Genomic DNA, 13,999 nt, shown 5'->3' with positions numbered 1-13,999 from the left:
TTCATTTTATGGGTGGTTTTTTTCAAAAGTATATTGTGAAGATATGGGTGTGAAGGCGCGAAGCGCCGAGCCGACGGCGCAAAGCACCTAGCTTGCTAGGGGGGTCCGGGGGCATGCCCCCCCGGAAAATTTTGAAAAAAAGGATGCAAAATGGTGCAATCTGGTGCATTCGGAGGATGATCATTACCAGTTTCAGGCAGCAGATTTTGTCACTGATTAATACCCCAAAAATTGAAACTCAATGTAAAATAAAGAAATGCATGCCTCATTCAATATTTTTATTGTGTGGCTGGGGGGGGGGGTCCGGAAACCCTAGAACCCCCCCCCCTCGTTGTGGGGGTCAGGGGGCGAAGCCCCCTGAAGCTGATGGGTAGGTCATATTCTGAGATAGGAAAATGGTCGCTCCTTGCATGAAACGGCATAAAATAAGCAATAATAAAAAAAAAATTAAATAAGTAAGGTACATGTTTAGGCTAGGGGGGGTTGCGCAACCCCCATAACCCCCCCGGTAGTCCAGCCCTGATTGCCTTTAATATCGCGTCAGTTTTTCGTGATGATATGTTGGCAGACGTGAAGCGTTTTATTCGTTTTATGTTAAGCGTTTTATTCGAGCTAGAACAATTTAAACCAATATTGTGGCGAAAATGTTCAATAACAAAAACATTTCCTCACACCTGCATTTGGCATACTGTGTATTTTTGTGTTTCTATAATCCATCAATACTCTTACATTCATTGTGACGACAAGGGAGTTTATGGAAAGTGCAAAGGATCAGTCAATCTGTCCTTGTCTACCACCGCTAATTATGGAACAGGCTATAACCACTGACCTACTTAACCACGTGACTCTCACCCTCTTCTCACCCCAGTCTTTGTTTAAGAGTGTGTACCCACACTATCTGCCTCCACTTTACTTTCTGCTTCCAACCACTTCGTCTGGGTTTCTTCATCCTCTCATTGTTTCTTCGTACCGTCTTAGTTCCTGTTCGGTCTCTTACTCCTGTACGCGTCAGGTAATGTAGACCTGTTTTCCTTCGTGTTGTTGAACATCAACTCATAATGCCAAACCCTTTGCCGCTAACTGTAATCGGGGTGCATTCTTTTGGCCATTACTCAACATGTCGATAGCAGGATGCACCGTGGTGACGGCTTGATAGGCAAGTTAGGCAAAAGAATGTTGCGTTGGATGGATTTTTCCAAGTAGAAAATGTTCTCAAATACGCGAACATGTAATTAACCTCGACTACTTCTATAACTCTTGTGTGTGTGTGTGTGTGTGTGTGTGGTTTTTGAGTCACTTGAGAAAAAGTGACTCTATGTAATCGGTCAGTGTTAGTCTGTCCGGCCGGCCGTCCGGCCGGCCGTCCGGCCGGCCGTCCGTAGACACCACCTTAACGTTGGACTTTTCTCGGAAACTATCAAAGCGATCGGGCTCATATTTTGTTTAGTCGTGACCTCCAATGACCTCTACACTTTAACGATGGTTTCGTTGACCTTTGACCTTTTTCAAGGTCACAGGTCAGCGTCAAAGGAAAAATTAGACATTTTATATCTTTGACAAAGTTCATCGGATGTGATTGAAACTTTGTAGGATTATTCTTTACATCAAAGTATTTACATCTGTAGCCTTTTACGAACGTTATCAGAAAAACAAGGGAGATAACTAGCCTTTTCTGTTCGGCAACACACAACTTAACGTTGGGCTTTTCTCGGAAACTATAAAAGTGACCGGGCTCAAATTTTATGTGAACGTGACTCATTGTGTTGTGAATAGCAATTTCTTCCTGTCCATCTGATGCCTCATATAATATTCAGAACTGCGAAAGTGACTCGATCGAGCGTTTGCTCTTCTTGTTTAATTCAGTAAGCATTTTTTTTAAACAAGATTTACCTTTTGTGCGCGGTGTACATCCCCCCCAGAAGGTTCACCTGACGTGAATAAGGATGTTTATACTGAGCAACGTGATGCATTCCTCTATATTGAACACGATGGCTCTTGGTTATGTTATTGATTTCTGTGAAATCTTTTCAGATGTTCACTGCCCCTTGGTAATTAATCTTGATTGTACATGTATTTCTGGACAACATGTTTTAACTCATGATTGTGATTATGAACCTAAAAATGAAGTACATGTATGTATTGTCCGTTTCCGGATTGCCTGAAACACGGGTTTTCGAAAATATCTCGCGATCTTCACATATTTTAACATTTGAATAAGAACAGAAAAAGTTTGCCAAAAGTATACCTAATTTAAAGAGCAATTTTTTAAGACCTAACATCCTTTTTATATTTAGTCAAGTTTTGACTAAATATTTTAACATCGAGGGGGAATCGAAACGAGGGTCGTGGTGTATGTGCGTGCGTGTGTGCGTGTGTGCGTGTGTGCGTGCGTGTGTGTGTGTGTGTGTGTGTGTAGAGCGATTCAGACTAAACTACTGGGCCGATCTTTATGAAATTTGACATGAGAGTTCCTGGGTATGAAATCCCCGAACGTTTTTTTCCTTTTTTTGATAAATGTCTTTGATGACGTCATATCCGGCTTTTCGTGAAAGTTGAGGCGGCACTGTCACGCCCTCATTTTTCAACCAAATTGGTTCAAATTTTAGTCAAGTAATCTTCGACGAAGCTCGGACTTCGGTATTGCATTTCAAATTGGTGGCTTAAAAATTAATTAATGACTTTGGTCATTAAAAATCGGAAAATTGTAAAAAAAAATAAAAATTTATAAAACGATCCAAATTTACGTTTATCTTATTTTCCATCATTTGCTGATTCCAAAAACATATAAATATGTTATATTCGGATTAAAAACAAGCTCTGAAAATTAAATATATAAAAATTATTATCAAAATTAAATTGTCCAAATCAATTTAAAAACACTTTCATCTTATTCCTTGTCGGTTCCTGATTCCAAAAACATATAGATATGATATGTTTGGATTAAAAACACGCTCAGAAAGTTAAAACAAAGAGAGGTACAGAAAAGCGTGCTATCCTTCTTAGCGCAACTACTACCCCGCTCTTCTTGTCAATTTCACTGCCTTTGCCATGAGCGGTGGACTGACGATGCTACGAGTATACGGTCTTGCTGAAAAATGGCATTGCGTTCAGTTTCATTCTGTGAGTTCGACAGCTACTTGACTAAATATTGTATTTTCGCCTTACGCGACTTGTTTTTAATTATTATTTAAAACAAAAAAATCAAAGCAACTTTTTATACAGTGCTTAGAAAGGTAAATTGTTGAGGACGATGAGTAGTATCTTCTATTAAAATGGCTTGTGTGTAGCCTGTACGGTTTGAGCCCTGTGCAGGCTAATTTTCTCAGGTCAAGAGAAAATCCGTCACATATTTACCTCGAAAAGAACTCAACGCTCAACATCACCTTTTAATTTCGCTTTGCTTTGTATGTACATGAATATGTATGTTTTTTCAGTGTAAAGCGCTTTGAGAACGTAAAGCGCTCTATAAATCTCCCATATTATTATTATTATTATTATTATTATTATTATTAATTAATAGTTTTAGATTTTAATAGGTATTAATAGGTAACATGCGCCTTGAGTCGCCTTGTGTGGTGAGATACGTGCGCGATATAAATCCTCGTAAATAAAATAAAATAAATTAATAGATTCGTTTGATCATTCGTGCTTCTTGAAACTGTCACGCTTATTGGACAGAACTTCAACCAGGTGTGCAGTGAAACAGAACATGACAGTTGTGATAAGCGTGCATATAAGGCACGCGTGACTGGCTAGAGAGGTCGGTGTGGTGCGTCACTGATCATCAGGCTTCTCTGGGGTTCACACTGACCCTGTTTTGGTCGTAACACTAACATATTTACCAGGGTATAACAAACATATAGCGTAAAGCAAAATTATTACATTAAGTCAATCTGTCGTAATCACAGATTGAAATTGAACGCACTTCATTTTTCCACCAAGACAATATAGCTTTGTCGAAACCGCTGACACGTTTACGTAAAAAGCGTGGTAAAAGTGACAAGCCTGTATAGCGTTAACAGAAAAACGTGCTCTTCTTTATTCTTTTTAACTTTCTGCGCGTGAGCTTGTTTTTAATCCAAACATAACATATCTATATGTTTTTCGATTCAGGAAATGATTAAGAATAGAATGAAAGCATTTTTGGATTGATTACAAATATTTTAATATTTTTATTCAAATTTTAGATTGTTAATGTCTAAATTCATTAATTAATTGTTCCAAGCTGAAATGCAATCCCATAGCCCAGACTTTGTCGAAGATTACATGACCAACATTTCAATCATGAATGTAAACTGACGACACCACATGTACAGTGCAGCCTCAAGTTTAGCAAAAAGCCGGATATGACGTCATAAAAACGTTTATCGAAAAATGAGTAACACATGCGGGGATATGATCTGGGAGAACTTCGATGCAAAGTTTGATAAATATCCGTCCGGTAGATTTCCTGGAATTGCTGTCTACACACAGACATCTATATATATATACGACTTGTGTCTGTGTGTCTGTGTGTGTGTCTGTGTGTGAGTTCGCGATGCACGGCCAAAGTTCTCGATGGATCTGCTTCAAATTTGGTGGGCATATTCAGGTAGACCCGGTACAGGACACAACCTGGTCGATAGTTCAACACGTGCTCTCAGCGCGCAGCGCTGAACCGATTTTGGTTCCACCTCAGCTATTTTGGTTCCACCTCAGCTACCCGGGCCCCCATACCGACACACCAAAGCCAAAGTTCTCGGTGGATCTTTTTCAAATTTGGACACCGTATTCAGCTACACCCCGGACACAATATCATCGATGAGATATTTCAACACGTGCTCTCAGCGCGCAGCGCTGAACCGAATTTGGTTTTTGTGTTCATTTCACCATTATAAGTAACTCTTCCTTATCTTCTCATCTTCTCCATGTTTTCAGCGTTTACCTCCCTTCCTTCGTATGGTGCACTATAGTATCTTCGGATATTCCCGGCGTTCTGTTACTATTTTTAGAAGGTCACCGCAGTGTCCAGAACGTAAATTGGACCCGTAAATTATCCTCACTGTAAAAGTGCAAAGATCGAATCAATTTATAGCCACGCGAAAAATACACTGTCATCTATCTCTCTATAGATTCGGCTTCTCTGTGTTTGTGTGTGTGTGTGTGTGTGTGTGTGTGTGTGTGTGTGTGTGTGTGTGTGTGTGTGTGTGTGTGTGTCTCTATGTGAGCAACACCTGTGCATTGTTCAGTTCTGTTTGTGATGTGGTCTGGCGGCTTTTGTGTAATTTTATGTACTGGCCTTCCTTTGAGAAGCCATAACAGTTCAAAAGGGCTTGGAGATAAGCTCTAACTTGCTCAGTCCTGTTTGAGTGGAGTTCGCCTCCAAAGGTGATTAACACGGTTACATTCGTCGACAAGGATGGGACTCGATATGGTCAGGAATGGCATTATGGCCACTGAATCATTTTCGTGCTGTTCCCATTCCACGAATCTGGGAGGGACCTAAGCTTGGCGGGTCCTAAGTACGGCTCTAAGTACTTCTTCCCGGCGAAGCCGGCTACCCGGCGAAGCGGGTATTCATTCTAGTACATACATACATTCACACAACACTACCCTCGGTTCGGTTCCCCGTCTATGTTAAACATTATGTCAAAATTGACCAAATGTTCAAAGGATTAAGAATAGCATCTAACCCTTTCATTACAAGATAGTGCTAATCATCAAAGGCAGTTTGTTTTTCTTCTTGAGAATTGTACGAACGTTGCTTTGTTTTACTCATAATGAAAACGTACACCAGTGGTCCCTCAGCCGGACTACACTAACTTCTTTATCATTAAACTAAACCGTTCAGAAGGATTGTTGCGACACTTGTTTTTCTCCCCGAACTGAAAGAATTCTTACCATTGTGATTCCAGTCAAACGTTTTGCTCATGTAGGTTTTAGATGTATGTATTGATGTACACCTAGGTTTTTTTCCCCGGCGAGACAAAGAAGAGGTTTCACCACGAGAGAGTGTTGTTCTTGACAAAGCATTTAGTCGCATTTATTTTCGGATCTGATTGAGAGTTTTACAGGAAATCTAAAACTAATATTTTTTTCAATCGCAGGTTCGGCTAATATCTCGCAAGCAACTATCTACTTTACTCGGAGATATGACGTCACCGAGAGACAAAGGCAGCCACTTACCGTTCTGGGAGGCAGGATCTGGTCACTATGGCGACACGCTGGGCAAACAAAGCATCGGAGCATCGTCCTCTTCTGAACCTTTGATTCTGTCTTTTTTGGGTAAGGCTGACTTCAGATAGAACGGTTGCGCTCTTCGCTGCTTGCCTTGGCTCCTTAGGAAAACCTGCAAATCGCATTGGTCCCAATAGCGTTCTGGGTAACGATTCTAAATTATAATGTATGCTCGCTGACATTGATTTAAAACGTACGTTAATCGTAATGTCAATGTTCTTTTTGTCATTCTGTATCTCAGCTGAAAAAAATATTTCTATTTTATTTCTGTCATTCGTTGTCGCATCAAGCACTGTTTCCAGATGTGTTCAAAGTAAACCAGTGTTTCTGTTACACATACATGTATGTTCTTTCAAAAAGACCGCTGAGTTGAAATATCTGTGAACGTCACGTTTTGTGTTGTCAATGATTAAACGTTCCAACAACATAACTTTCTTGTGTTTTTATTCTGAGTTTTGGAACATTGACAGTCTTTTTGTTTTTGGATTCATGTATGTTCTTTTAGACTTGACCTCCAAAGTACTCTACTTAGACAAACGGCGCCGCACAAAGGTATTCAATGTCAGTAGATACCATACCAGTACAGCAGGGGCAGTTGTTCAATATAGGTGACTATGGTACAAACTCCATGTTTCCTAAAAGCGTTCAATGTCAATAGATACCATACCAGTACAGAAGGGGCAGGTGTTCAATATAGGTGACTAAGGTACAAACTTCATGTTTCCTAAAAACGTTCAATGTCAATAGATACCATACCAGTACAGCAGGGGCAGGTGTTCAATATAGGTGACTATGGTACAAACTCCATGTTTCCTAAAAGCGTCCAATGTCAATAGATACCATACCAGTACAGCAGGGGCAGGCGTTCAGGTGTTCACTGTAGGTGACTATGGTACAAACTCCATGTCACACAACAGAGTTCAATGTCAATAGATATCATACCAGAGGCAGGTGCTAACTACAGGTTACTACGGTAGAAACTCCATGTCTCACAAAAATCTTCTATGTCAATAGATACCATACCAGCGCAGCAGGGCCAGGTGTTCACAATAGGAGACTATGGAACAAACGACGGATATTGTTCCATGCATGTCATCTCTAGCATCATCAGTGAGTTGTGTTTGTGGATTTTTGTTGTATTGAGTTTTCATAATTGTGCCTTGATGTCATGTTCGGTTGTATTGGGTTGTGTTTTATTTGTTTGCGAATGTTGGTATTAGGATTTATTCATTCATTTGCTGTTTCATTCATTATCCTATATATGAATAAATGCATCCATTCATTCATTTTTGGCTCACGTAAGTGTAGCCTATGCGATGGTAAACTTTGTCTGTCTGTGCGTGCGTGCGTGCGTGCGTGCGTATGTATGTATGTGTGTATGTCTGTGGTAGAAACTTTAACATTTTTGGCTAAACACCGAAATACTCATTTCACGTGGTTAATTTTCAAGCACCATCTTCAAATTATTGAAGCAATGATCAACATTGTGTCGGCATGTGTGTAGTTAAAGCGTGTATCCAAAGAAAACGGGTGGTGGGGTTTTTTGAAGGGGTACAAGCAGTTGACTGATTTGTGTCGTGTTTGGCATGTAGACGGCAGGTCAGGTGTCAAGATCAGGTCAGGGGTCGCGCGAAGGATTGTGGTCCAGTTCTCACCTCGCCGATTCGCCGGGGAAGACGATTTCATGTTGTTCGGTTTCTAAGCTCCAGAAAAGTAAATAAAGAAGATACCAAAGGGAGATTTCCTACAATTTGATCTGCACAGCGTGTTTCCAATGTCCACGCGAGGAAGAGCTGTCGAAAGCGCGGCAGTCAGTGTCGATCTTGCAGCCGTATCCCGGTAAGTTCAGAGACAGATCTAGTGTCTCCCACTCTGATAACGTGTCACCTACTGTTAATCCGTTTTGTTTTAATTTCTTTTTATTTCAGCAGACACGGATGTCAAACACAGTGCTAGGCAGTCACCTCTAGTGAAATGAGTTGATCTAAAGTGCCTGTAATGTTTGGATGTCTTTGCTCGTGGTTCGATTTATGTGAATTTCAAGACTTGCAGTAGAGTCTCAAGTTAAGTTTACTCTGCCCGAAAAAAACTGTCCACCATTTACTTGAACATGCAGATATAAGGAAACGGAATGAATCTGTTCTCAAAGTCAAAATGATCACGATTTTTTCCTCAGATTCAAAACATGCACTGTCATGGTTTTGTCTGTACAATTTAGTAAGTCTTAAGTACTTTGCAACAACTTCCTTGAACGTGAAAGACAGTTTTTGAATGCTAGATCTGTATCGCGTTTCATTCCAGACTCGATCCTCTCTTTGATTGTAGATCTACTGTTTGCTGTTTACGCACTATCATATGATTCGCTATGTAACGTTTGGTAAGCTTACCTTGCCACAGCTTTCTTGTCTTTGTTGGCATTTCTGGCTGTGTTGACCGTCAGAATTATTTTAAGAACCAGGCTGCTGCAGTCGACATGTTTCGCATATTGTAGGGTTACCATGCTGCATAGGTAAAGTGGCTTGTATAACCTGACTATTCTGTTTCAAAACACTGTTTATATTTGTGTAGGTTGTAGTCATCATAACTAATCGCATTTTGCCATTTGTTTCAGAAAGGAGGTTAACCTACAACAAGATCGACGCTATGTCAGATATATGCCTCAGCCACATGAAGACTTCCGAATTTAGATCTACTCGGCATGGTGACAAGTCTTGATGAAAAGTATAGGACTGAGGACAGCAGTGGAAAAAGTGCCCACATGGCAGGTACCTAACCTATTACCCTAGTCATTTTATCTGTTTGCCTTCTTTTGAAAATTATACATGGAGTTGATATGATGCGTTAGTTTTAACTGTGTGTGTGTGTGTGTGTGTGTGTGTGTGTGTGCGCGTGTGTGTGTGTGTGTGTGTGTGTGTGTGTGTGTGTGTGTGTGTGTGTGTGTGTGTGTGTGTGTTACGGAGTGAGTGAGTTTGTGTTATGTTACTGTTTGCTGTTTGCCTTCTTTTGAAAATTATACATGGAGTTGATATGATGCGTTAGTTTTAACTGTGTGTGTGTGTGTGTGTGTGTGTGTGTGTGTGTGTGTGTGTTTGTGTGTGTGTGTTACGGAATGAGTGAGTTTCTGTTATGTTACTGTTTGTTGATTTCTTACGGGAGCCTTGAAGGCTTCGCCTCTTGTTCTTATGTTCCTTTCATGTTTGAAACCTGCTTTGTAATGAAAACTAAAGATTTGCAATGAAACCTAATGGTTCGTGATGAAGCCTACTGTTTTGCACTAAAGCCTACTGTTAAGTATTGTAACCTACTGTTTTGTAATGACACCTAACGTTTTATAATAAAACCTACTGTTTTGTAATGAAACCTACTGTTTTGTAATGAAACCTACTGTTTTGTAATGAAACCTACTGTATTTTTATGAAACCTGCTGTTATGAAATGAAATCTACTTATTAGTATTGTAACCTACTGTTTTGTAATAAACCGTACTGTGTTGTAATAAAACCTACTGTTTAGTAATGAAACCTACTGTTTTTAAACGAAACCTACTGTTTATAATTGAAAGCAACTATGAACAGGTCAGCTGCGGAAAAAACACGGGGAGTCTCTGCCCATACAGATTGTATACGAAGACCAAGAGAAGAATGATTTCAACAGCCTCTTTCACAGGCTCTCAGGTTTGGCGTTGTGACCCACTACTCGCACTTTCGATTTTTAAAGTGAAACAAAGTTTAGTGCTAATTTACTTTTTTGGTGGGTCAGTTAAATGTAGTCGTTCTTTTTATCTCACCGGCACTGGCAAACGCATGCGCTCACACTCTGACGCAGATACACACACACACACACACACACACACACACACACACACATGTACGCACTAGATATCTGAAGCGTTCAAAACATAACTTTAGGTGTCTTAATTTATATTTCTGTGGTAATCGTATTGATACCTACGAAAGTCACAGTTTTCAATTGCTTCGTACGTCTTTGTTTCTTGACCAGTACTCTTGATTTTGGTACCGTTGTGTTCCTAAGACTTTGCACTTTACTTTAACATAAGGCTCACTGTGTATAACTGGATCAACCACGTGATAACCGCAAATAAATAAAGTAATTAGTTTTTTCCGATTAAAGTACATACAGCGACTAATATTGGAACTTGTCAGTGAGGATAGTATCACCGCAACAGTTGGTCTTCATCCTTATGTAACCGTCTACGTATGTTCGGTTTTGATTATCTGCTAGAGGAAGTAGATATCGACAAAATATTAATTATGGCGGCCATTTGCATTTAATATTTTCCTAAATATCTGCATCCTCTTGCAAATAATTAAAACCAAACATACGTAGACGGGTACATAAGGATATAGTCCAACTGTTGCGGTGATAACCTCCACACTGCCAGGTTTTAATTAGTCGCTGTATGTACCTTAATCGGGAAAAAAACGAATTACTTTATTCATTAGCGGTTATCACGTGTTTGATCCAGTTATACACAGTGAGTCTGATGTCAAAGGAAAGTGCAGAGTCTTACGAACACAACGTTACCAAAATCAAGAGTACTGGTCAAGAAACAAAGACGTACGAAGCAATTGAAAACTGTGACTTTTGTAGGCATTAATTGTCTTAATCTCCACCAAATCTAAACAAATATATAAAGAAAACCACTTTGGGGGGGGAGGGGGGATATAGCTCAGTTGGTAGCGCGCTGGATTTGTATTCAGTTGGCCGCTGTCAGCGCGAGTTCGATCCCAGGTTCGGCGGAAATTTATTTCACAGAGTCAACTTTGTGTGCAGACTCTCTTCGGTGTCCGAACCACCCCCCGTGTATACTACATTGGGTGTGCACGTTAAAGATCCCACGATTGACAAAAGGGTTTTTCCTGGCAAAATTGCTTAGGCACAGTTAATAATTGTCTACCATACCCGTGTGACTTGGAATAAGGCCGTGAAAGGTAAATATGCGCCGATATGGCTGCAATCTACTGGCCGTATAAAATTTCATCTCACACGGCATCACTGCAGAGCGCCTAGAACTGTACCCACGGAATATGCGCGATATAAGCCTCATTGATTGATTGATTGATAGATGTGTCTAAACTTCTGGTTCACATGGGGGGCATCTCTACCCTTGGACACATACATCGACTGCCTGGTTGCTTCCTGTGCGGAGTGGAATTTTTGGTTTGACTTCATTTGGTAAAGGACACTTGGGTCAACCCGCGAAATTAACTCTGCACAAATTCCCATTCTGCACATGGTCCAGGTTGTTGATTTGTTGGATGTGTCAAAGTGGAAGGATGTTTCTTTACCTGCTGATGGCTATACATTATCGTTTTCACGGAAGGAAAGGTATCTTTCAAACAACGAGCATTGATTTTTTTCAGACGAGACGAGCTATATGTCAAAGTTCAGCAACGTGTATCCCTTGGCAACCAACGTGAATTTCTACAAACAGTGCGTCCCCGATGGCACCTGTGACATCATATTGTCCTCCATAGCAACTCACTGGCTTGAAAAATTGTACGTACGTTACATAGGTCCATATGTTATGGCTATTTATATGCAAACTTGCCTTTTAAATCAACTCTTCTGGAAGCACAATAACCTAATATTGCTTGTAGCACTTGGTCACATCCACCCAGTCTAACACAACACGTGTGTATTTGGTAATTTGGCGTTTAATTGAAGTGACTGAGCCATTACTGTGCGCGCTCAGGCCATTGTCGCTGTTATAATTCAGTTAATAGAACAATTTTCTGGTGAGTAATGCTACAACACGAATCAGGAATCGTAGCGGTAGTGGATTCCAGATATGATATCCATGTTTAAAAATATATTGGCGTCTTGATTTTGTTTTGTTTTTTGGTACGGACATATCAACGAGGAGAACCCATACATGTGTAAGTTGGAGTGTCCAAGTTGAAGACGTGTCTTCTTGAACCTCTCTTCCATATTGAAATCTCTGACTTCAAACGCGAAATGAGTGCAAAACGTCGCTACACGGTCAATTATAGTGTCACCTAAGTTCAAATGTATCAGTTACAGATGAACCAACAAAGTGTTTGAGAATAAAGTTTGTCTCGGTGTCTTTGCCATCACGAGCTGGGGAAAATTACTTTTGAGGTCCGTGCCAGGTTGTAGTTTGACCAGACCTGGTTTACATGATATATACACACGTGTGAATATATGGTTATGTCTCACGCTTTCCTTCTTTGTCGCCACTAAAGCAAACGTGTGCAAGATTGTATGTTACACGTATCCGAGTGTGGACTGGGTGGCCGAGTGGTAACGCACTTGCGCTCGGAAGCGAGAGGTTGCGAGTTCGACCCTGGGTCAGGGCGTTAGCAATTTTCTCCCCCCCCCCTTTCCTAACCTAGGTGGTGGGTTCAAGTGCTAGTCTTTCGGATGAGACGAAAAACCGAGGTCCCTTCGTGTACACTACATTGGGGTGTGCACGTTAAAGATCCCACGATTGACAAAAAGGGTCTTTCCTGGCAAAATTGTATAGGTATAGATAAAAATGTCCACCAAAATACCCGTGTGACTTGGAATAATAGGCCGTGAAAAGTAGGATATGCGCCGAAATGGCTGCGATCTGCTGGCCGATGTGAATGCGTGATGTATTGTGTAAAAAAAATTCCATCTCACACGGCATAAATAAATCCCTGCGCCTTGAACATGTGCGCAATATAAATTGCAAAAAAAAATATAAAAAAATAAAAAATTCCCTGCGCTTAGAACTGTACCCACGGAATACGCGCGATATAAGCCTCATATTGATTGATTGATTGACAAGAACGGAATAACAAGTCGCGTAAGGCGAAAATACAACATTTAGTGAAGTAGCTGTCGAACTCACAGAATGAAACTGAACGCAATGCAACGCAGCAAGACCGTATACTCGTAGCATCGTCAGTCCACCGCTCACGGCAAAGGCAGTGAAATTGACAAGAAGAGCGGGGTAGTAGTTGCGCTGAGAAGGATAGCACGCTTTTCTGTACCTCTTTTCGTTTTAACTTTCTGAGCGTGTTTTTAATCCAAACATATCATATCTATATGTTTTTGGAATCAGGAACCAACAAGGAATAAGATGAAAGTACTTGTTTTTAAATTGATTTCGAACATTTTATTTTGATAATAATTTTTATATATTTAATTTTCAGAGCTTGTTTTTAATCCAAATATAACATATTTATATGTTTTTGGAATCAGCAAATGATGGATAATAAGATGAATAAGATGATAAGATGGATCGTTTTATGAATAAGATGATAAGATCGTGGGATCGTTTTATAAAAAAAATGGTTTTTTTACAATTTTCCGATTTTTAATGACCAAAGTCATTAATTAATTTTTAAGCCACCATGCTGAAATGCAATACCGAATTCCGGGCTTCGTCGAACATTACGTGACCAAAATTTCAACCAATTTGGTTGAAAAATGAGGGCGTGACAGTGCCGCCTCAACTTTCACAAAAAGCCGGATATGACGTCATCAAAGACATTTATCAAAAAAATGAAAAACACGTCTGGGGATATCATACCCAGAAACTCTCATGTCAAATTTCATAAAGATCGGTCCAGTAGTTTAGTCTGAATCACTCTACACACACACACACACACACACACACACACACACACACACACACACGCACATACACCACGACCCTCGTCTCGATTCCCCTCTCTACGTTAAAACATTTAGTCAAAACTTGACTAAATGTAAAAAAACTCGCAATCGTCCCTCCAAAAGCCCGAAAATGCTCACATTGACTTTCATTTCTC

The 13,999-nt window shown here is 40.3% G+C and overlaps 1 protein-coding gene across 1 annotated transcript in view; it reads left to right on the top strand.

Annotated features, from left to right (window-relative positions):
• The window catches only part of LOC138978212 (uncharacterized), a 448,901-nt gene that overhangs the window by 400,840 nt on the left and 34,062 nt on the right, over positions 1-13,999 (top strand). Inside the window, exons 2-4 of the mRNA XM_070350877.1 lie at positions 7,231-7,326; positions 9,791-9,889; positions 11,600-11,735. Coding sequence (XP_070206978.1) covers positions 7,231-7,326; positions 9,791-9,889; positions 11,600-11,735 — 331 coding nt within the window. The remainder of the gene's footprint in view (positions 1-7,230; positions 7,327-9,790; positions 9,890-11,599; positions 11,736-13,999) is intronic.

The sequence above is a fragment of the Littorina saxatilis genome, linkage group LG10 (genome assembly GCF_037325665.1).
Source record: "Littorina saxatilis isolate snail1 linkage group LG10, US_GU_Lsax_2.0, whole genome shotgun sequence".
In the NCBI taxonomy this organism is placed as follows: domain Eukaryota; kingdom Metazoa; phylum Mollusca; class Gastropoda; order Littorinimorpha; family Littorinidae; genus Littorina; species Littorina saxatilis.
This window is presented reverse-complemented; position numbering and strand designations above follow the sequence as displayed.